General features: G+C 41.3%; 1 protein-coding gene across 1 annotated transcript in view; it reads left to right on the plus strand.

Moving 5' to 3' along the window:
* CIT (citron rho-interacting serine/threonine kinase) overlaps window positions 1–22,771 on the plus strand; it is an 839,833-nt gene that overhangs the window by 391,098 nt on the left and 425,964 nt on the right. Inside the window, exons 18-19 of the mRNA XM_053702064.1 lie at window positions 662–802; window positions 1,473–1,598. Coding sequence (XP_053558039.1) covers window positions 662–802; window positions 1,473–1,598 — 267 coding nt within the window. The remainder of the gene's footprint in view (window positions 1–661; window positions 803–1,472; window positions 1,599–22,771) is intronic.

A 22,771-nucleotide genomic window follows, 5' to 3' on the forward strand; every position in this document is an offset into this window, starting at 1 on the left:
GCCTCAGCAATCTGCCCCTTATTTCAGTTCTTTTGATAGACTTGCATTTTAGCCAATCAGTGCTGGCTCCTAGCAACTCCACGTGTGTGAGCACAGTGTTATCTATATGAAACACATGAACTAACACCCTCTAGTGGTGAAAAACTGTCAAAAATACCCTGAGCTAAGAGGCGGCCTTCAAGGGCTTAGACATTAGCATATGAAACTCCTAGATTTAGCTTTTAACTAAGAATACCAAGAGAGCAAAGCAAAATTGGGGATAGAAGTAAATTGGAAAATTGTTTAAAATTACATGCCCTATCTGATTAATGAAAGTTTTTTTTGGACTAGACTGTCCCTATAATCCAAACATTAGTGCATGCCTGCACTATTATATAAAACTGAGGGCCCTAAGATGAAACAAATAAAAGGTAAACTGAAAGTAATGTTTTTTTTATTTCTTTCCCAGGGCTTAGAAAATCACAGGAACTATGGCTTCTAAAATTGTACTTTTAACTCCTAACTTTTAACTCCTAACTTTTTAAGAGTATTACCAGTCATATCCATCTCTAAAAATAAAACAAGTTACGTTTTATCAGTTACGTAACTTACGATTGCTGTAAGAACTCACATTACAATTTGTGTCTATTTTTCAGTGTACTTTTTCCCCCCTTCATTTTAGGCTGTGAAGGCCAGTTCTGAAGCAACAGAATTACTTCAAAATATCCGACAAGCAAAAGAGCGAGCAGAAAAAGAGCTTGAGAAACTCAAGAATCGTGAAGACTCAAATGATGGAATAAAGAAAAAACTCTTTGAAGCTGAGGTAAAGAAGCTAGATGTGTTGAATATTTTACTATATCTATACTATATATAGCTGAAGTCAACTTCGGAGCAGCAATGCACCACTGGTCCAGAGCTGAACACGATCACTGATAGATACATTATGCATTAAAGCGACATGAAACTCAAAATTTTTCTTTCATCATTCAGATAGAGAATACAATTTTAAACAATATTCCAATTTACTTCTTATATTTAATTTTCTTCATTCTTCAGATATCCTTTGTTGAAGAAATAGCAATGCACATGGGTGAGCCAATAACATGAGGCCTCTATGTGCAGCCACCAATCAGCAGCTACTGAGCCTATCTAGATATGCTTTTTAACTAAGGATATCAAGAGAATGAAGCAAATTAGATAATAGAAGTAAATTGGAAAGTTGATTAAAATTGCATGCTCTTTCTAAACCATGAAAGACAAAATCTGGGTTTCATGTCCCTTTAAGTGTTCTTACTCTAAGTAGAAGCAATTCTTGTTAAGAGTTGGCTTACTTGTCTTGTATGTGGTTTAACTATAAAGGGACACTAAAAGAGAACCCTTAGGACTCTCTTAATAAAGTTTAGAAATGTTTTAGGTGTGGGAACATTTTGGGTGAGTTATCTTGAACTTCAGAATACCCTGAATAACAAATAATATTTGTGTTTGACCTTTAGGAAAGACGCCAATCTTTAGAAAACCAAGTAAGGCGACTGGAGGCGGTAGAGCGCAGGGAAAACAAATTAAAGGAAGATATACAGACTAAATCTCAACAAATTCAGCAAATGGCTGACAAAATCATGGTAAGCCATAAGAGTACTCACATTACATGTACAAATTTATAATCATTAAGTCACTGTAATATATTGAACAATCTAACACAATACCAAATGCATTATAAACTGTATTAAGTGAGATATAAAGCTCAGAAATTAGATATAGGCAGCATGTATGAGTAATAAGTTAAAACTTCCATTTAAAATTCTAGTCATTTTGTTATACAGTATATCGTGATAAAATATACATTTTAGAAATATTATATATAAAAGCAACAACTCATGGTAAGTGCTTCCTACGTAATTTCTTAAGAGAAGCTCAGTTGTGTCAGCCTGAAACATTGTATGATGGTCTGAACTAATACTATGTTGTATTTACAAATGCATATTCAATATAGGTAGCCTGAATTCCTACCACTGGAGATGTAGATTGTTCCCTTCAATAACTGTATTAAATTGGGGTCCACCCATATAGTTTGTTTCAATGATTTGCCAATTTGTATTTCTTGGCATCTACATATAACAGTGGCCATTGAGGGGATCCTGCTTCTAACTAAAACTGGACATTTTGTTGAGTTGCTGGTCTGAAGGTTGGATAATGTCTAAAAATATATGTGTTGCTGTTCTATTCCATCATAGTATCATTTTTTCTTTTTTATGTGCCCATTAATCAACTTTCTGATGTTTTCTGACTTTTTCACATTATTTTATTCCCCTCTTTCTCATGTGATATCTCCAATTGCTTTCTGTATAACTGACTCTTCAGACAGTTTTGCATGTCTCTTTACTTATGCTATCTGTATGTTTCATTTTTTTTTCTGTTTATCCCTCTCCAAAAAGATATTTATGCTCTGTTAAAGGGACATTAAACAACTTGATATGGCAATATCAAATGATAAATCATATATAAATTAAAACTCTGCAATATACTTTCATTATTTATTTTGTTCCCTTTTCCTGTAATTCCATTCTAAAATGGTGAGCTTCTTAGCTCCTGTTAGAAATGGAAGTGCATAACACTGTTATATTCCACACAACCATTGGCTCTACACTCTAGTGAACTTTTTTTTAATTATCCCTAATTGGCCACAGCAGCAAAGGTAACCTAAGTTACAACATGGCAGCTCCCATTGTTTTTTAGACACTAACACTTTACACTTATTTTGTCACTATTTAAACAGCTAATGAAACTTTAAAAATCCATCTACATGTTATTCTCAGACTCTGCATACTTTGGAGGTAAACATTCTGCCTAGTCCTCCTAAGGCTAACACGAAGATGCTAGACAAGCTCTTCAAGTCTGCCCCTAAGCAGCCTGTTCTCTTCCCTATTGCTCAAGCCATTAAGGTTTTAATCTATATGGAGTGGAACAAGCCAGGAGTACCTTTTATCCCTTATGTTTAAGGCTATATTTCCCTTACCATCCTCTACTTTGGACATATGGGAAACTGTTACTACTATCTTTACTTTAGCTGAGTTGAAATACTATCCCCAGGAAGTTTAGTCTTCTCTATAGACAAGATTAGCTATCAATTTTCTGGAACTGTGATCTTAAGGGCTCTGCAGAATTGTCCCAGTCTCAGATGGAAGCCTTTTATTCAGACAATATCACAGCTTTCGCTTATATCAATCATCAGAGAGGACCTTTGACTGCCTTAGTGAAAAAGTAGGTGCTGCACTTTCTCAGATCTCTGATATCAGCTATTCATATTCCAGGGATCAACAGTTGGGAAGCAGAGCTTTTCTGTCAACGGCCTCTCACTTCAATCACAAGCTATGCCACTATTGTGCCTTTTGTCAGGACCCTCAGGTGGATCTGGTGGTCGCACTAGTGGTTCCATGGTTGTTTATTCTAAGGTATATCTTCCCTCTGTTTTTGATGCAATCAAACAAAAGAGTATGCCAGTGATTCTGATTGCTCCAGCTTGGTCTTTCAGAACTCAGTATGCAGATCTCTTTCAGATTTCCACCATGGCATTGTCTTCTTAGGACGGACCTTCACAAGATGTAAAAGCTGTATTTGGCATGGTGTGCAGCTAGATATCATTGGAGATCTTTTTGGATCTCTAGAGTCTTGGAATTCTTCCAAAATGCTTTGTCTGCCATTAATCTAAAGGGCTAAATTTTTTTGACCTTCAGCTGTTATCTTGGAAAGTTTTTTCTGTTTTCAATTTCTTTGCTAATCTAAATGTATTAGCTCTAAAATTACCACAATCATCCAAAAATGGTCAGAACGATCAACTATAATTGATTTAAAGAAACATGAAACACCACATTTTTATTTTATGATTCAGAAAGAAAATACAATTTTAAACAATTTTCCAATTTACTACTATCAATTTTGCTTTGTTCTCTTGGTATCCTTTATTGAAGGATCATCAATGCTCTGCAGGGAGCTAGCTGAAAACATTGGTAAATCAATGACAAAATGAATATATGTGCAGCCATCAATCAGCAGCTTGCTTACAGCTCCTGAAATAGTGCAAATGAGTCCCAAAAAAATATGTTGCTTGAAGACTCCAAAGATTGTGCCTACAATAAAAAAAAAAGGAAACTGCAATGGTGAAGTCCTGTGGTACAAAATAGTATCAAGTATATAAATGTAATGTACTCACATGTTCAAGAGCTTAAAATCAAGTTCTAGATTCAAAAGCTCATTGACACACCTTAATGGAGACATGGAAGTGGAACTGGTACTTGGTTATAAAAACATTTATTAAAATAGGTGTACAATCACCAGGCTACATGAAAGATCAAACCACAACAAGAACCTCCAATAACATAGACCGTTAATTCAAAAGTGTCTCTAGATTGCAGTTTTCTGGCTCAGAAGGTAAGGTAAGTCTCCGCCCTTACGGTGACGTCACAAAGTTTACTCCGACGTACGTTTTACCAATGAACGTGTATCTTTGTCAAAGATCCTTACATTGGTAAGGTTGTTACATAATTTGGATGTTGTCAGAGCATTGAAGTTCTTCCTTCACGCTACTAAGGAATTTCGTGAATCTTTTTCCTTATTCTTCCTGTATACTGGTAAGTGCAATAGGCAGATGGCCTCAGCTGTAACCATTTCCTTTTGGTTGAGAAGTCTAATTTGCATGGCATTTCAGGAAGCGGGTCAAGACCCCCCTTCAAGAATCACAGGTCATTCCACAACCACTTGGGCCTTTAAGAATGAGGCCTCAGTAAAACAAATCTGTTAGACTACAACCTGTTCATTATTTGCACACTTTCACAAAGTTCTATAAATTCAATGTTTTTGGTTTCTTCTATAAGATACGACGAGTCCACGGATTCATCCTTTACTTGTGGGATATTATCCTCCTGCTAACAGGAAGTGGCAAAGAGCACCACAGCAGAGCTGTCTATATAGCTCCTCCCTTGACCCCACCCCCCCAGTCATTCTCTTTGCCTACTCTAAGTAATAGGAAGGGTAAAGTGAAAGAGGTGATAAAATGTTAGTTTTTATTTTCTTCAAGCAAGACTTTTTTATTTTAAATGGTACCGGTGAGTGCTATTTTCTCCCAGGCAGCAGATGGATGAAGACTTCTGCCTGGAGACCGATGATCTTTGCAGTTGTTACTAAGATCCAGAGTAGTTCCCACAGAATGGCTGAGGAGTACTTAAGAAACTTCAGTGTGAGGAACGTTTTTCATGCTGCAAGCATTGAGGTATGTTCAGTCATTTTTTTCTTGAGAGACTGCATTACTTCAGAATTGGCTGACGGTATCCCCATGAGGGAAAGGGTAAGAGAGGGGTATTACTGGACCTGTATGTTGGGCTATAAAAAATGGTTGACACTGACATGATGTTTGTGGGCAAACGTTTCTATGTTGGGAGTTAAAGATAATGTTTTTTGTGGCAAACGTTTTGACTTTATCAATGGAGGGTACACATGGCTTCACTTAGATGGGTATATGAACCCACATGGCTAGGTTTTAGACCGCTCTGGTGTAGTTATTGTTAGGGCTGTGAGACATCAAGTTAGATGGGCGGGGCCTATTTTCGCGCCTCAGTTGCGCATTTGTTTTTCCCATGCAAGCAGCAAGCTCCAACTCCGGTGGGCCTTTCAGGAAAGTTTGGGCCTCATCGAAGGGTTAATCCGATTTTACAGACCCCTGAGGGCAGGTAGGCGCCACAGCAGGGCTGTGGCGAGGTGCAGGGGGTGTTTTTGTTTAACTATAACGTTTTTGATATAATGTTTTTTGTTCTTAAGGGTTAAGTATTCCTTTCCTTGTGGGGCAATCTTAGCTGATAAGTTGGGATACATTTATCATAAAATTGAGATAATTTTTATCGTTTTAAAGCAGTTTTGGAAAAATTGTATGCTTTTTTCTCTTAAAGGCGCAGTACTGTTTTTTCAGATTGTTATTTTTTTCACAAAATAAAGTGTTTCAAGCTTGTTTGTGGTCATTACTAGCCTGTTTTAACATGTCTGACATTGAGGAAAGCCAATGTTCTATGTGTTTTAGAAGCCATTGTGGAACCCCCACTTCAAATATGTCCATGTACTGAAAGGGCCTTACATTGCAAAGAACATATTTTAGCTAATAAAAGTATGTCTCAGGATGATTCTCAGTCAGAAGAGAATCAGGTTATGCCATCTACTTCTCCCCAAGTGTCACAACCTTTAACGCCCGCCCATGCGACGCCAAGTACTTTTAGTGCGTCTAATTCTTTCACCCTGCAAGATATGGCTGCAGTTACGTCTACTACCCTTACAGAGGTATTATCTAAACTGCCTGGTTTACAGGGTAAGCGCAGTAGGTCTGGTATTAGAGTAAATGCTGTGCCCTCTGATGCTTTATTGGCCATCTCCGATGTACCCTCGCAGTGTTCTGATTTGGGGGTGGGGGAATTGCTGTCTGAGGGAGAGCTTTCTGATTCAGGAAAGATGTTCCCTCAAGCAGACTCAGATATGATGGCCTTTAAGTTTAAGCTTGAACACCTCCGCTTGTTACTTAGGGAGGTTTTAGCTACTCTGGATGATTGTGACCCTATTGTCATCCCGCCAGATAAACTGTGTAAAATGGATAAATATCTAGAGGTCCCTACTTAAACTAATGTTTTTCCAGTCCCTAGAAGAATTTCGGACATTGTTACTAAGGAATAGGATAGACCAGGCATTCCATTCTCTCCCCCTCCTACTTTTAATAAAATGTTTCCCATATCTGACACCATTCGGGACTCGTGGCAGACGGTCCCTAAGGTGGAGGGAGCTATTTCTACCCTGGCTAAGCGTACAACTATACCTATTGAGGACAGTTGTGCTTTCAAAGATCCTATGGATAAAAAATTAGAAGGGCTTCTAAAGAAGTTGTTTGTTCATCAGGGTTTTCTTCTGCAACCTATAGTGTGCATTGTTCCAGTAACTACTGCAGCAGCTTTTTAGTTTGAGGCTCTAGAGGAGTCTCTTAAGGTTGAGACCCCATTAGATGATATTTTGGATAGAATTAATACTCTCAAGCTAGCAAATTCTTTTATTACAGATTTCCAAATGGCTAAATTAGAGGCTAAGAATGCAGGCTTTGCCATTTTAGTGCGTAGGGCGTTATGGCTTAAGTCATGGTCTGCTGATGTGTCATCTAAATCCAAGCTTTTAGCTATTCCCTTTAAGGGTAAGACCCTATTCGGGCCTGAACTTAAGGAGGTCATTTCTGACATTACTGGAGGTAATGAGCAGAATGTGGCTCTTTGATGCCAGTGAGTGAGAGCTGAAGTGCATTGCAACATTGGTTAACTCCAGTCTCTAACGGTCTCACATTAAATTTACTTGAAACTAAGATTTTCACCCACAACACATTCTTACATGCGCACAAAAAATAAAGCATCCACGAGTTTTGTGATCCAATGGTCACATCATTTGAACCAGATGATACGCATTTTTAAAATAAACAAAAAAAAAAATTTGATGCCTGCAACCACTGATGATCAGAGGTTGCAGACATCAAATAACTTTTTTTTTTTTTTTTTAAAGTTATATTTAACACGTATACATTTACTATAAATTCTTGGAAAATTTAGATATGAAGCCATATAACTGTGAGCATTAAACTTTTAAAAGGTGAAGTGTCTCAAAGGGCATTTTATGTAACTGTGACTGTGCCCAAAAACTAATATGTATAGTGTTCTCACTATACTCATACAGTATCTGTAGAGACTTTTCCAACTCAGCCTCTGATTTACTCAATATGAAAAACAATTTGGATCTCATTGAATATATTAAAATGGGGTGCAGTGTATGTGTGTATCCTCAGTCCTAGAGGTGTCAGTGTATGTGTGTATCCTCAGTTCTAGAGGTGTCAGTGAATGTGTGTATCCTCGGTCCTAGAGGTGTCAGTGTATGTTTATATCCTAGTCCTAGAGGTGTCAGTTTATGTTTATATCCTCAGTCCTAGAGGTGTCTGTGCATCCTTAGTCCTAAAGGTATCAGTGTATGTGTGTATCAGTCCTAGAGGTGTCAGTGTATGTGTGTATCAGTCCTAGAGGTGTCAGTTTGTGTATCCTTAGTCCTAGAGGTGTCAGTTTATGTGTATCCTTAGTCCTAGAGGTGTCAGTGTATCCTCAGTCCTAGAGGTCTCAGTTTATGTTTATATCCTCGGTCCTAGAGGTGTCAGTTTATGTGTATCCTTAGTCCTAAAGGTATCAGTGTATGTATATCCTCAGTCCTAGAGGTGTTAGTGTACGTGTGTATCCTCAGTCCTAGAGGGGTCGGTTTGTGTATCCTTAATCCTAGAGGTGTCAGTGTATATTGTGTATCCTCAGTCCTAAAGGTATCAGTGTATGTATATCTTCAGTCCTAGAGGTGTCAGTGTATGTGTGTATTTTTCTTTCATGATTCAGATCAGGTATACAATTAATTAGAAAATTTACAATCTATTATTTAATTTGCTTCCTTCTCTTGTTATCCTTTGCTAAAATGTTTATCTAGAAAAGCTCAGGAGCAGCAAAGAACCTAGGTTCTAACTTCTAATTGGTGGCTGCATCTATATACCAATTGTCATTGGCTCACCCATGTGTTCAGTTAGAAACCTGTAGTGCATTGCTGCTCCTTCAACAAATGATACAAAGAGAATGAAGACAATTAGATAAAATAAGTAAACTGGAAAGTAGTTTCAAACAATTGTATGTTCTACCTAAATCATGAAAGAAAAATTTAGGGTTTCATGTCCCTTTAAGAAATACAATTGCAGTTGCTTTGTAAGGAAGGATAAAAACTAATAGAGAATGATGTGTTACTTAAAGGGATAGGAAAGTAAAAAAAAACTTGAATGTTTGAGATAGAGCATGTAATTTTAAGACATTTTTAAATTCACTTCTATTTTCAAATGTGCTTTGTTCTCATAGTATCCCTTGTTGAAAACTAATATACACATATCCTACACTAGTTGCTAACTGCTGATTGGTGCCTGCACACATTTGTCTCTTGTGATTGGCTAACTAGATGTGATCAGCTAGCTGCCAGTAGTGCAATGATGTTCCTTCAGCAAAGGATAACAAGAGAATGAAGAAAATTTCATAATAGAAGTAAACTGGAAAGTTGTTTAAAATTGTAAGTTCTATCCAAACCATAGTAGATGGATGTTAATTCATTTTACAACGTTAAAGGAGCATTAAACACAATTTTTTTTTTCTTTCATGTTTCAGATTAAAAGAAAAAAAGATTGAACAACTTTACATTTTACTTCTGTTATCTATTTTGCTTTCTTTTTTTTTGGTATCATTTGAAAAGCATACCTAGGTAGGCTAAGGAGCAAAAATGCACTATTGATAGCATCTGGTGATTGGTGGCTGCACATATATGCCTCTTGTCATTGGCTCATTTACAGTGTTCAGTTAGCACCCAGTAGTGCATGGTTCATATATGTGTTTCTCTGGCATATCACAGCCAGTGCCTCACCAGCCTCTGACCTCACCGCACGTCACTGATCAGCAGAACTAGCACTTAGTCAAGCTGATTTCCACTCGGGCCAGTATTTTTAATGTGTGTTTAACCCATTTGCAGAGGCTAAATGCACAGTAGTCTAAGGTTGTTACTCTTTAAATTACTTGATTTAATGGATTAGCATGTATTTTTTATTTTATTTATTTTTTTATAATTTTTATGGTCCTTTAAGGTCGTATCTACAGATACTGTCAACCAGGAAATTGTAATTGTACAGTAAAACATTGTCTCCAGCCATACAACCCATCTGTGCAGTTGTTACTATTTCCTTCCATAAGGCAGGGAGAGTCCACAACTTCATTCCTTACTGTTGGGAAATACAACACCTGGCCACCAGGAGGAGGCAATGACACCCCAGCCAAAGGCTTAAATATCTCTCCTACTTCCCCTATCCCCCAGTCGTTATTTGCCTTTCATCACTATAGGAGATGGCAGAGAAGTGTCAAAAGATTTGGATAGTCCTGTAATGGGTATGTTCTCTTCATAAAAGTACTGGAGTTTTAACTAATCATGGCAACCTCTCAGTGAAAGTATTGATTAAAGTTAAAGTCTGGAGATGTAGGGGAAAGTTTTTCTGTGAACCCATCCAGACTGTCGCCTAACAGCTCCTGAGCAATCAGTGTTGACGAGTTCCACTGCTTGGTGTTACACACTCATGTCCATGTCAGAAGCGTTGTGTCACACTTGAAAGGCTGTGCCTGTTCTACAGCATGTATCCTGGAGGGTAGGACTGTTTTATAAATACACTTTTTCTATACAGGGTCACAGTGTGACTCCTTTATGCCTCAATAGGATCAATGGTTAATATCTCCTTCAGGGAGATTTGAACAGCTAGGGTTATTTATAACTGCTTTATTGTGAGAGTTTTTGGGCTCATAGACTGTGTGCTTTTGGCTTGGAACAAACAGGTTTCACTTTCGTTTTTGAGTGTTGCGCAGTTCATAATAGCTTAGTGCCTTTTTCATAGCAGGGGAAGTCCTGTCCTACGCACCACGTGACTGGGTGCAGTCTTTTAATTTTTCTACGATCCTGCTGCGGACATCTCTCCTAAGGAGAGTATCTTCACTGTTAGCTGTCTGGGTCTAGGAGGTGGTGAGTGCCCCAGCCATTGGGATTATAAAGGTGCAGTTTTTTTAATAAAAGCGTTTACGTTTTGTCTGTCCTTCTGTGTATATCTTAGCTATGGAGGACTCTTATACTACATTAGAAGGTTTTGCTCCTTCTGTACTGATTAATAATTCCTGTTTATATTGTGAGGAGGCCGTGGTTTGCCCGTCTGCTCAATTTTGTTCCATTTGCCTTAGCACTGTTCTAAAGTCTAAGAAGGGAGACAAGCCTGTTAATACTCATAGCGCTATTAGCCTCTCTGAGCCTTCTACCTCTCAGGAATCTGTGTCCCGAGAGATTACCACCCTTTCTACACTACTCGCTCCACATGCAGTTCCCCGCGGCTCAACTAATCCTCCATCTGAAGGGGCCCTTTTTCCGGCGGACTTTACCGTGCAGTTACAATCGAGGGTGTCTGCGGCCCTGAGTGCCTTACCTCGCTCTAGCAAACGTAAGAGAAAGGTTAAACATAGTTCTCCTGACCTAGAGTCATCTAAATATTTGTCGGATTAGCTACTATGTCCCAGCTATCCGAGGATGAGTTAACCTCTGTAGCTTTCGAGGGTGAACTTTCTGAGTCAGAAACTTCAGTTTCTAAACCACCTTCAGCGGAGGAACCCTCCTTTAGATTTAAAATTGAGCATCTGCGTTTTTTATTAAAGGAAGTTCTGTCTACGCTAGAGGTTTCAGAGACTACACTCGCTGAGGAACCTAAGATCCCAAAATTAGAGAGGGTTTATGAAGACAGGAAGGTCCCTCGGACTTTGTCAGGTCCCTCTGACTTTTTCAGGTCCCTCTGTGCCAGTTAAAATGGCGATCATTATTAGTAACGAATGGGAAATAGGAACTTCTTTTATTTTTCCCCCTCGTCTTCTTTTGAAAAAATTATTCCCGGTCCCTGACTCTTAATTAGATTTGTGGGGTTCCATCACTAAGGTGAATGGCGCTATTTCTACACTGGCTAAGCCTACTTCTATCCCTCTGGAGGATAGTTCTTCTTTTAGAGAGCCTATGGATAAGAAAATGGAAACTTTTCTGAGAAAGGGAGTTTTTATTTTAACTGGCGGCAGCTGAAGCCGCGGTTTCTGGAGCAGCTACCTACTGGTGCGACACTCTGTCGGAGCTCATTAAGATGGATACTCCCCTTGAGGATATTCAGGAGAGAATGAATTCTCTGAGAATTGCTAACTCCTTCATCTGTGATGCGAATATGCAGATTATTCACCTAAATGCAAAGGCTTCTGGCTTTGCGGTCCTAGCCCGCTGGGCAGTTACCGTTAAGGTGCCTTCCTTTACGCAGGATAATAAAAATAGGCCTAAGGGACGGCAATGGTCTAATTTTCATTCCTTTCATTCTGACAAATCACAACAACAGCAATCCTCATCCAAGTCCGAGCAGCCCAAGAGTACTTGGAAGCTGACTCAGTCCTGGAATAAGTCCTAACAGACTAAGAAGCCAGCCGAGAACAAATCGGTATGAATGGGCGGCCCCGATCTGGAATCTGATCGAGTAGGGGGCAGACGGTCTCTTTTTTCAGACGCTTGGTTCCAGGATGTACAGGAAGGATCCTTGGGTCCTGGAGGTTGTATCTCAAGGATACAGGATAGGATTCAAGTCTCATCCGCCCAGGGGCAGATTTCTACTCTGCAGTCTGTCTACAAGACCAGTAAAGAGGGCTGCCTTCTTAGGTTGTGTACGGAATCTCTCCTCTCTAGGAGTAATTGTCCTGGTACCTACAGCAGAAAGAGGTTTGGGGTTTTATTCAAACTTTTTCGTGGTTCCAAAGAAGGAGGGAACTTTTTGTCCAAGTGCCTAAACAAGTTTCTGAGTGTTCCCTCTTTCACAATGGAGACAATACGGTCAATCCTTCCTCTGGTTCAAGAAGGACAGTTTATGACCACCATAGACCTGAAGGATGCATACCTTCATGTTCCAATACACAGGGAACGTTTTAAGTTCCTGAGGTTTGCTTTTCTGGACTAGCATTTCTCGTTCATATCTCTTCCGTTTGGCCTAGCTACTGCTCCAAGAATATTTTCGAAGGTTCTGGGGGCTCTTCTAGCCGTTACCAGAACACAAGTTATTGCAGTAGCGCCTTACCTGGACGATATCTTTGTGCAGGGACCATCTTTTCGTCTAGCGGAAGAACATTCGGAGTCCCTTCTCAGGCTTCTTCGATCACATGAATAGAAGATAAACTTGGAAAAAGTTCTCTTACTCCAAGTACAAGGGTGAATTTCCTGGGGACAATAATAGATTCCATATCCTTGAGAATATTCCTCACAGATCAGAGACGTTGCAAGCTAACTACTGCATGTCTTTCCCTCCAGGTCTCCTTGAGACCCTCAGTGGATGGAGGGGATCATACTCATGGTGTCCTGCATGGACATAATTCCTTTTGCCAGATTCCATCTCAGACCCTTACAACTATGCATGCTGAGATAATGGAATGGCAACCATTCAAATCTGTCTCAACAGATTGTGCTGGACAACCTGTCAAGAGACTCACTCTCTTAGTGGCTCTGTCCAGATCATCTGTCCCAAGGCACGTGCTTCTTGAGACCATCCTGGGAGATTGTGACTACGGACACAAGCCTTTCCGGCTGGGGAGCAGTTTGGGGTGCCAAGAAGGCACAAGGACTGTGGACTCAGGAGGAGTCCTCCCATCTGATCAATATATTGGAACTCCGGGCAATCTTTAATGCCTTGAAGGCTTGGTCCCTTCTGGGTTCGTCTCAGTTTATCAGATTCCAATCGGACAATATTACCTTGGTTGCCTACATCAACCATCAGGGGGGAAGGAAAAGTTCCTTGGCCATGAGAGAAGTATTTCAGATACTAGATTGGGCGGAGGCTCACATATGTACGCTGTCAGTGATCCACATTCCGGGTGTGGACAACTGGAGCGGACTTCCTCAGCAGGCAATCTTTTCACCCAGGGAATGGTGTCTGCACCCTGAGGTGTTTGTAGAGATATGCAGTGAGTGAGGGACGCCGGAGATAAATCTCTTGGCATCCCGCCTCAATACCAAGCTACCCAGGTATGGGTCGAGGGATCCTCAAGCGGAATTGATAGATGCCCTATCAGTACCATGGAGGTTCAGACTCATATATATTTTTACTATATTACCGCTTCTCCCTCGTGTGGTAGCTCGCATCAAGTAGGTGCAAGCATCAGTGATCCTTGTTGCAGAGATCTGCTGATACAGGGTCCCTTCTGGAGAAGGGTCTATCTGCTAGTTCCCTGAAGGGACAGATATCGGCCCTGTCGGTGTTACTGCACAAGAGATTGGCTAAGCTTCCGAATGTGCAGTCCTTTGTTAAGGTTTTAACTAGGATCAGACCTGTGTTTCGATCTGGGGTTCCGCCTTGGAGCCTAAATCTTGTTCTTAGTGTTTTGCAGCAGGCTCTGTTTTAGCCTATGCATACTGTTGCCTTTAAATTGTTTTCTTGGAAGGTTCTTTTTCTTTCTAATGACACGGTGAGTCCACGGATCATCTAATTACTATTGGGAATATCACTCCTGCCCAGCAGGAGGCGGCAAAGAGCACCACAGCAAAGCTGTTAAATATCTCCTCCCTTCTCTCCAACTCCAATCATTCTCTTTGCCTACGTTAGAGCAAGGAAGTGGTAAAGCAAGATTTTTTTTATTTTTAAGCAGTACAAGATTGTTCTGTTTTGTTCTAGGGTGTAGCCATAGTCCATTTCAGGCTCTTCAGTAGAGCAGTGGTGGCTTTCAAGCAATGGGAACTTGTGGGGTACAATCATACAATCCTGCACTGCGCCTCCCATATATTTATGCTGCCCTAACCGTGCAAACCTGAGTAAGATTACTCAGTCTTTGTTTCTATTCACAGGTCCATGTGAGGGAACTGGCCCCTCAAATCTAGTGAGCTGCCGTTCTGAATGGCAGAAGTCTTAAGGTAAGTGCTAACTTTTATTTTTTCTGGGGCACACATACAAAGAAAATAGATAGCACTTTTACATTCATTGGGGACAAGTCACATTCACCTGTGATAGGTGAATGTTTATTAAGGGCAGCAGAGCAGGCACTGGGGACAAGGAGAATCTGGCTCAGTCTTGGTGGTGTTTTTTTTACTTTACTCCTGACGGCTGTAATTATACATTTAGAAGATCGGGAGTTTCATGTGGTTTCGCCCACGATGGGTGGAGTTAGATACGGCGGCAGTTCCTATTGCGCACCTTTTTTTCTGGCCTTGTTTCACTTCCTGTGTTCCGCATTGGTAATCAGCTGCGTCACAGATTAAGCAGTTTTGCGGTTATGGACAGTAATTGTTAAAAGATTTGAGTCCGGATCAACTATAAGTAATATACTTCGTTAGTAGGCAAGAAGGTAAGCACCTCAGCAAGGCTAAGCTGAGGTGTAGAGTTGTCTGGAGTGTTATTTTGGGGGCCATTGTTTAATTCAAATAGCAGAAAAATAAAGCAGTTATTTTTTTTCGTTTAAAATTTAAAGAAACAGTAACGTTTTTTTTTTTTTTTTTGGGGGGGGGGGGGGGCTATTTTCTAAATAAAATGATCAGTTTTGTCTGTTTATTGGTGAATAACGATGGACCAAGAAACCCTGCAAGATGTTACATGTTCTTTATGTTTTGATGCTAATGTAGAACCACCAATCCCTTTCTGTTCCTCATGTATTAAATTAACTTTACATTACAGGGATAGACTTTTTCTTGAGCCAACATTGTCTAAGGTGGATACTGTTCAGGAGTCTTCTGACAATGTTCAAGATATGCCGCAGCTTTCTCCTCAAGCGTCCCAAAATTCAGCGTCCATACAGCCAGTGCCCTGCGCTTCCTCTATTACTCCACCTGCAGTTACCTTGCAAGACTTCACTTCTCTAATACCATCAGCGGTATCTGATGCGTTGTCTGCTTTTCCCATGCTGCAGGGAAAGCGCAAGAGGAAATGTAATCAATCAGTGAATAAGGTTACTGACACAGTAGTGGCTATTCCGAATGTTCCTTCCCAGAAACCTGAAGAGGAAGATACTTCTGTAGCATCTGAGGGTGAAATCTCAGACTCAGACATTGTAATACCTTTAACTGATACTGAAGTTGTTTCTTTCAGGTTTAAGCTCGAACACCTCCTTTTGTTACTTAAGGAGGTTTTAGCTACCCTGGACAACTCCAACACTACCGTTGTAGTCAATCCTAAGAAGTCTAGTAAACTAAACAAGTATTTTGACGTGCCTTCCATGGTGGAGGTATTTCCTGTACCAGATAGGGCTACAGAGATTATTGCTAAGGAATGGGAGAGACCGGGTATCCCTTTTTCTCCATCCCCTATATTTAAAAAGATGTTTTCTATAGCAGACTCTATCAAGGAGTCTTGGCAGACGGTACCAAAGGTGAAAGAGGCAATTTCCACGCTAGCCAGGAGAACAACTATTCCCATAGAGGATAGTTGTTCTTTTAAGGATCCCATGGATATGAAGTTAGAAGGGTTACTCAAAAAAATGTATGTACACCAGGATTTACAATGGCAACCTGCGGTTTATATTGCCACTATCACTAGTGTGGCAGCATACTGGTTTGATGCGTTGTCTGATTCTATTCAGACAGACACTCCCCTCAAAGAAATCCAGGATAGGATAAAGGCCCTTAAGTTGGCCAACTCCTTTATCATTCCCTTCAGGTTATTAAGCTGGGAGCTAAGATTTCTGGTTTTGCTGTACTGGCCCGTAGAGCTTTATGGTTAAAATCTTGGCCTACGTAGATGTTTCCGTACTGCTGAGCGGCACTGGAGAAAATCTAGGAGTTCAGCTGATTTTCAACACTACAAATTTATCTTGAACTCCTACTACTCTGCCCTTAATTTCCATAAGCAACACTACTTCTCTACTCTTATCTCTAATCTTTCTTCAAACCCAAAACGCTTGTTCTCCACTTTCAATACTCTTCTCCGCCCTCCCCCACCTCCTAATACAACTTCTCTGTCAGCTCAAGGCTTTGACAACCACTTCAATAACAAAATCAACCCCATCAGAAATGAAATCAGCTCTCAACATAATTCCATTCTCTCACCCCCTCAAATGCTCTCAATCAACCACAACCCACATAACCTTAAGCTTAGCTCATTCTCCCCTGTTACTGAGGAAGAAGTTTCGGCACTTATACTGCGCTCTCACCTCACTACCTGTCCCCTTGACCCTATCCCCTCACAGCTACTCCCCTCCCTCTCTGCCACCCATAGCCCTGTACTCACACACACTTTCAACCTCTCCTTCAGCACCGGTATATTTCCCTCATCTCTGAAACATGCACTGGTCACACCTATCCTCAAAAAACCTTCCCTTGATCCTACCTCCCCATCCAACTACCGCCCTATTTCCCTCCTCCCTCTTGCATCAAAGCTTCTCGAAAAACTAGCTTATGCACGCCTATCCCATTTCCTTACAATAAACTCCCTCCTTGACCCATTGCAATCTGGATTTCGTCCCCATCACTCCACAGAAACAGCAATTGTTAAGGTTACCAACGACCTACTTACAGCAAAATCAAAAGGCCACTTCTCTCTGCTTATTCTCCTTGATCTGTCCGCAGCCTTTGACACTGTTGACCACCCTCTCTTGCTCCAAACCCTCCAATCCTTCGGCATATGTGACGCAGCCCTCTCGTGGCACTCTTCCTACCTGTCAAACCGTACCTTTAGTGTAGCCTTCTCTGTGGCCTCCTCTGCCCCGTCACCACTTTCTGTCGGAGTACCGCAAGGCTCTGTCCTCGGTCCCCTTCTCTTCTCAATCTACACGTCATCACTAGGTTCCCTAATAAAGTCCCATGGTTTACAATATCATTTGTATGCCGACGACACCCACCAGACCTTTCTCCTTCCTTGCTAACCCGTGTCACTAACTGTCTTTCTCACATCTCCAACTGGATGTCCTCTCACTACCTCAAGCTAAATCTCTCCAAAACTGAGCTCCTTATTTTCCCCCCTTCTTCAAAACTCTCCACCCCCAATCTCTCTAACTGTCAACAACTCCATCATTACCCCTACCCCGCATGCCCGATGTGTCGGGGTCACATTTGACTCAGATCTTTCTTTCACTCCTCACATTCAGTCTTTGGCTAAAGCCTGCCGCTTCCACCTTAAAAAACATCTCTAAAATTAGACACTTCCTTACACAAGACACAACTAAGATTTTAATCCACTCTCTCATCCTCTCCCGCCTCGATTACTGCAACTCTGTCCTCTCTGGTCTCCCCACCTACCTCCTAGCTCCTTTACAATCCTTAATGAATGCCTCTGCCAGACTCATCTTCCTTACAAGTCGCTCTTCATCTGCTGCACCTCTCTGCCAATCTCTTCACTGGCTTCCTCTTGCCTCTAGGATCAAACACAAAATTCTCACTCTGACATACCAAGCCCTCAACTGCACTGCTCACCCCTATACCTCAGATCTTGTCTCCAGATACTCTCCCTCCCGTCCCCTTTGCTCTGCTCACGACCTCCTACTCTCCTCTTCTCTTGTCACCTCATCACACTCCCGTTTACAGGACTTCTCCAGACTGGCTCCCATCTTGTGGAACTCTCTGCCTCGCTCCACAAGACTCTCTTCTATTTTTAAAAGCTTCAAGTGCTCCCTAAAGACTCTACTGTTCAGGGATGCATACAACCTACGCTAACCTTACTTTATACCAGTTCCTCTCCTCCATTGCTATCCCCTGAACCCCCCTAGCATGTAAGCTTAAGAGTCCAGCTGTTTGTTGATCACCTTCTAAAGAGCTGGCTACAATAGTGCAACTCTTGGCAGGGCCCTCTACCCATTTGATCCCTATAATTGTTTTGTTGTACTCCGCCTTTGTTAATAGCGCTGCGGAATCTGTTGGCGCTCTACAAATAACCGATAATAATAATAATAAAAATAATATGGTTAAAATCTTGGTCTGCGGATGTGTAATCTAAGTCTAAACATTTGGCGATTCCTTACAAGGGAAAGACCTTGTTTGGGCCGCGTTTGATGGAGAGGAAAGGGCCATTTCCTCCCTCAGGATAAGAGAAATAAACAAAAGGGACGCCAGAGTAATTTTCGTTCCTTTCGAAATTTCAAGGGAAAGCCTTCCTCTCACTCTTTCAAGCAGGAGCAGTCCAAGCCTTCCTGGAGGTCCAATCAGGGAAAACAATCCCAAAAGCCTGCTATTGAATCATAAACAGCATGAAGGGCCTGCCCCTGATCCAGGACCGGATCTTGTGGGGGCAGACTTTCCTTTTTCACTCAGGCTTGGGTTTGAGATGTTCAGGATCCCTGGGCGGTGGACATCGTGTCCCAGGGATACAAACTAGAGTTCAAGACCTTCCCTCCTAGGGGCAGGTTTCTGCTTTCAAGATTATCTGTAGACCAGACAAAATGAGAGGCGTTCTTACACTGTGTTCGGGATCTCTCCGACCTGGCAGTTATAGTACCTGTCCCAATGCAGGAGCAGGGTCTGGGGTACTACTCCAATCTGTTTGTGGTTCCCAAAAAGGAGGGTACCTTCAGAACAATTTTAGATCTCAAGAGTCTAAACAATTTCCTCAGTGTGCCGTCCTTCAAGATGGAAACCATTTGTTCCATTCTTCCTCTTGTTCAAGAGGGTCAATTTATGACATCGGTAGATTTAAAGGATGCGTACCTGCATGTTCCCATCCACAGGGACCATCACAAGTTTCTGAGGTTTGCATTCCTAGACAAACACTTTCAGTTTGTGGCTCTTCCATTTGGCCTTGCCACAAGGATCCCTGTTGGCGGTGCTCCGATTGCGGGGCATTGCAGTGGCGCCTTTGCCTGGATTCTGGTTCAGGCGCCATCCTTTCAACAAGCAAGATCCCACACAGAAATTTTGTTATCTTTTCTGCGATCTCACAGATGGAAGGTAAATTTGGAAAAGAGTTCCTTAGTTCCAACTACAAGGGTAATTTTTTTGGGAACCATAATAGATTCCTTATCAATGAAGTCAGGAAATCAAAGATTTTCGATTCTTGCCTAGCGCTTCAGTCCTCTCCTCGGCCATCAGTGGCTCAGTGCATGGAGGTAATTGGTCTGATGGTAGCGGCAATGAACATCATCCCGTTCGCCTGTTTACACCTCAGACCTCTGCAGTTAAGCATGCTCAGACTGTGAAATGGAGATTATGCGGTTCTGTCTCCGCGATTACAGCTGGAGCAGGAGACAAGGTGTTCTCTTCTTTGGTGGTTGTCTTGGGATCATCTCTCCCAAGGAACCTGCTTTCGCAGACCCTCTTGGGTGATTGTGACAACAGACGCCAGCCTTCTGGGATGGGGAGCAGTCTGTGGTTCTCTAAAGGCTTAGGGAACATGGACTCGGTCGGAGTCTGTTCTTCCCATAAACATTCTGGAACTGAGAGCAATTTTCAATGCAATTCTAACCTGGCATTAGTTAGCCTCAGCTTGGTTTATCAGGTTTCAGTCAGACAACATATCTTCAGTGGCTTACATCAACCATCAGGGGGGAACTCGGAGTTCCTTGGCCATGTCAGAGGTAGCCAAGATAATTCAGTGGGCGGAGGCCCACAACTGTTGTCTTTCGGCGATCCACATCCCAGGAGTAGACATCTGGGAGGCGGATTTTCTGAGCAGACAGACTTTTCACCCAGAGGAGTGGGAACTCCATCGGAAGTGTTTTCCAGCCTGATTCTCAAGTGGGGACAGCCGGAACTGGACCTCATAGCATCACGGCAGAATGCCAAGCTCCCGAGGTACGGGTCGAGGTCAAGGGACCCTCAGGCTATACTGATAGACGCTCTGGCGGTACCCTGGAATTTCAGTCTTGCATACCTACTTCCTCCGTTCGCTCTTCTTCCTCGGGTCATTGCTCGAATCAAACAGGAGAGGGCGTCGTTGATCCTCATTGCACCGGCGTGGCCTTGCAGGATTTGGTATGCAGACCTGGTGGAGATGTCATCTCTTCCACCTTGGAGACTTCCGTTGAGAAAGGACCTTCTACTTCAAGGGTCCTTCCTTCATCCAAATCTAGTTTCTCTGAAGCTGACTGCTTGGAAATTGAACGCTTAATTTTATCTAAGCGTGGATTTTCAGAATCGGTCATTGAGACCATGATTCAGGCTCGTAAGCCTGTGGCTAGAAGGATTTACCATAAGATATGGCGTAAATATCTATATTGGTGTGAATCCAAAGGCTACTCTTGGAGTAGAGCTCGGGTTCCTAGAATTTTGTCTTTTCTCCAAGATGGTCTGGAGAAAGGTGTATCGACAAGCTCCCTCAAGGTTCAAATATCTGCCTTGCCTATTTTGTTACATAAACGTCTGGCGGATGTCCCAGACGTGCAATCGTTTTGTCAGGCCTTGGTCAGGATAAGGCCTGTGTTTAAGCCGGTTACTACTCCCTGGAATCTTAACCTAGTTCTTAAAGTTCTTCAACAGGCTCCGTTTGAGACGATGCATTCCTTAGATTTTAAGTTGTTATCTTGGAAAGTTTTGTTTCTTGTTGCTATTTTTTCTGCTCAAAGATTTTCAGAGCTCTCGGCATTACAGTATGAGTCTTCTTACCTTATTTTTCATGCGGATAAGATAGTTTTGTGTACTAAATTAGGGTTACTCCCTAAAGTGGTTTCAGATCGGAACATTAATCAAGAGGTTGTTGTTCCTTCGTTGTGTCCTAAACCTTCTTCTCAAAAAGAACGTCTGCTACACAATCTAGATGTGGTACGGGCATTAAAATTTTATTTACAGACTAAGGATTTTCGTCAGTGTTCTGCTCTCTTTGTGGTTTTCTCCGGTATAGATTAGATGTAATTAGTTTTTTTTTTTTATTATAGATTAGTTTATTTAATTATATTTTAGTTTAGCTAATTGTAGTTAATTTATTTAATTAATTTATTGATAGTGTAGTGTTAGGTGTATTTGTAACTTAGGTTAGGATTTATTTTACAGGTAATTTTGTAATTATTTTAACTAGGTAGCTATTAAATAGTTAATAACTATTTAATAACTATTCTACCTAGTTAAAATAAATACAAAGTTGCCTGTAAAATAAATATAAATACTAAAATAGCTACAATGTAACTATTAGGGTTTATTTTATAGCTAAGTATTTAGTTTTAAATAGGAATAATTTATTTAATGATAGTACATTTATTTAGATTAATTTAAATTATATTTAAGTTAGGGGGGTATTAGGGTTAGGGTTAGACTTAGGTTTAGGGGTTAATAACTTTATTATAGTAGCGGCGACGGTGGGGGCGGCAGATTAGGGGGTTAATATAATTTATTATAGTGTTTGCGAGGCGGGAGTGCGGCGGTTTAGGGGTTAATACATTTATTATAGTGTCGGCGAGGTCCGGTCGGCAGATTAGGGGTTAATAAGTGTAGGTAGGTGGCGGCGACGTTGGGGGGGGGCAGATTAGGGGGTAATAAATATAATATAGGTGTCGGCGATGTTAGGGACAGCAGATTAGGGGTTCATAGGGATAATGTAGGTTGCGGCGGTGTCCGGAGCAGCAGATTAGGGGTTAATAATAAAATGCAGATGTCAGCGATAGCGGGGCAGCAGATTAGGGGTTAATAAGTGTAAGGTTAGGGGTGTTTAGACTCGGGGTTCATGTTAGGGTGTTAGGTGTAGACTTAGAGAATATTTCCCCATAGGAAGCAATGGGGCTGCGTTAGGAGCTGAACGCTGCTTTTTTGCAGGTGTTAGGTTTTTTTTCAGCCAGCTCAGCCCCATCGTTTCCTATGGGGATATCGTGCACAAGCACGTTTTTCCAGCTTACCGCTACCGTAGGAACGCTGGTATTGAGACAACTCTAAATACCAGCGTTGTCTTAAGGGTGCGCTGGGAAAAAAAGCAGCGTTAGCACATATATATATATATATATATATATATACACATACATATACACACACACACCTATATATATATATATATATATATATATATATATATATATATATACACACACCCATATATTACTTCACACTACCTCCAACTCAATCTGTGCAAAACTGAGCTGCTTCTTATCCCCCCTCTTCGAGACATCCAACACCTGACATTTCACTGATGGTTGGAGACTCTATTCTCAACACCTCACCCCAGGTCCGCTGTCTTGGGGTCACACTAGACTCAGAACTCACATTTAACCCACATATACAAGCACTTACCAAATCCTGC

The sequence above is a fragment of the Bombina bombina genome, chromosome 2 (genome assembly GCF_027579735.1).
Source record: "Bombina bombina isolate aBomBom1 chromosome 2, aBomBom1.pri, whole genome shotgun sequence".
Taxonomy (NCBI): domain Eukaryota; kingdom Metazoa; phylum Chordata; class Amphibia; order Anura; family Bombinatoridae; genus Bombina; species Bombina bombina.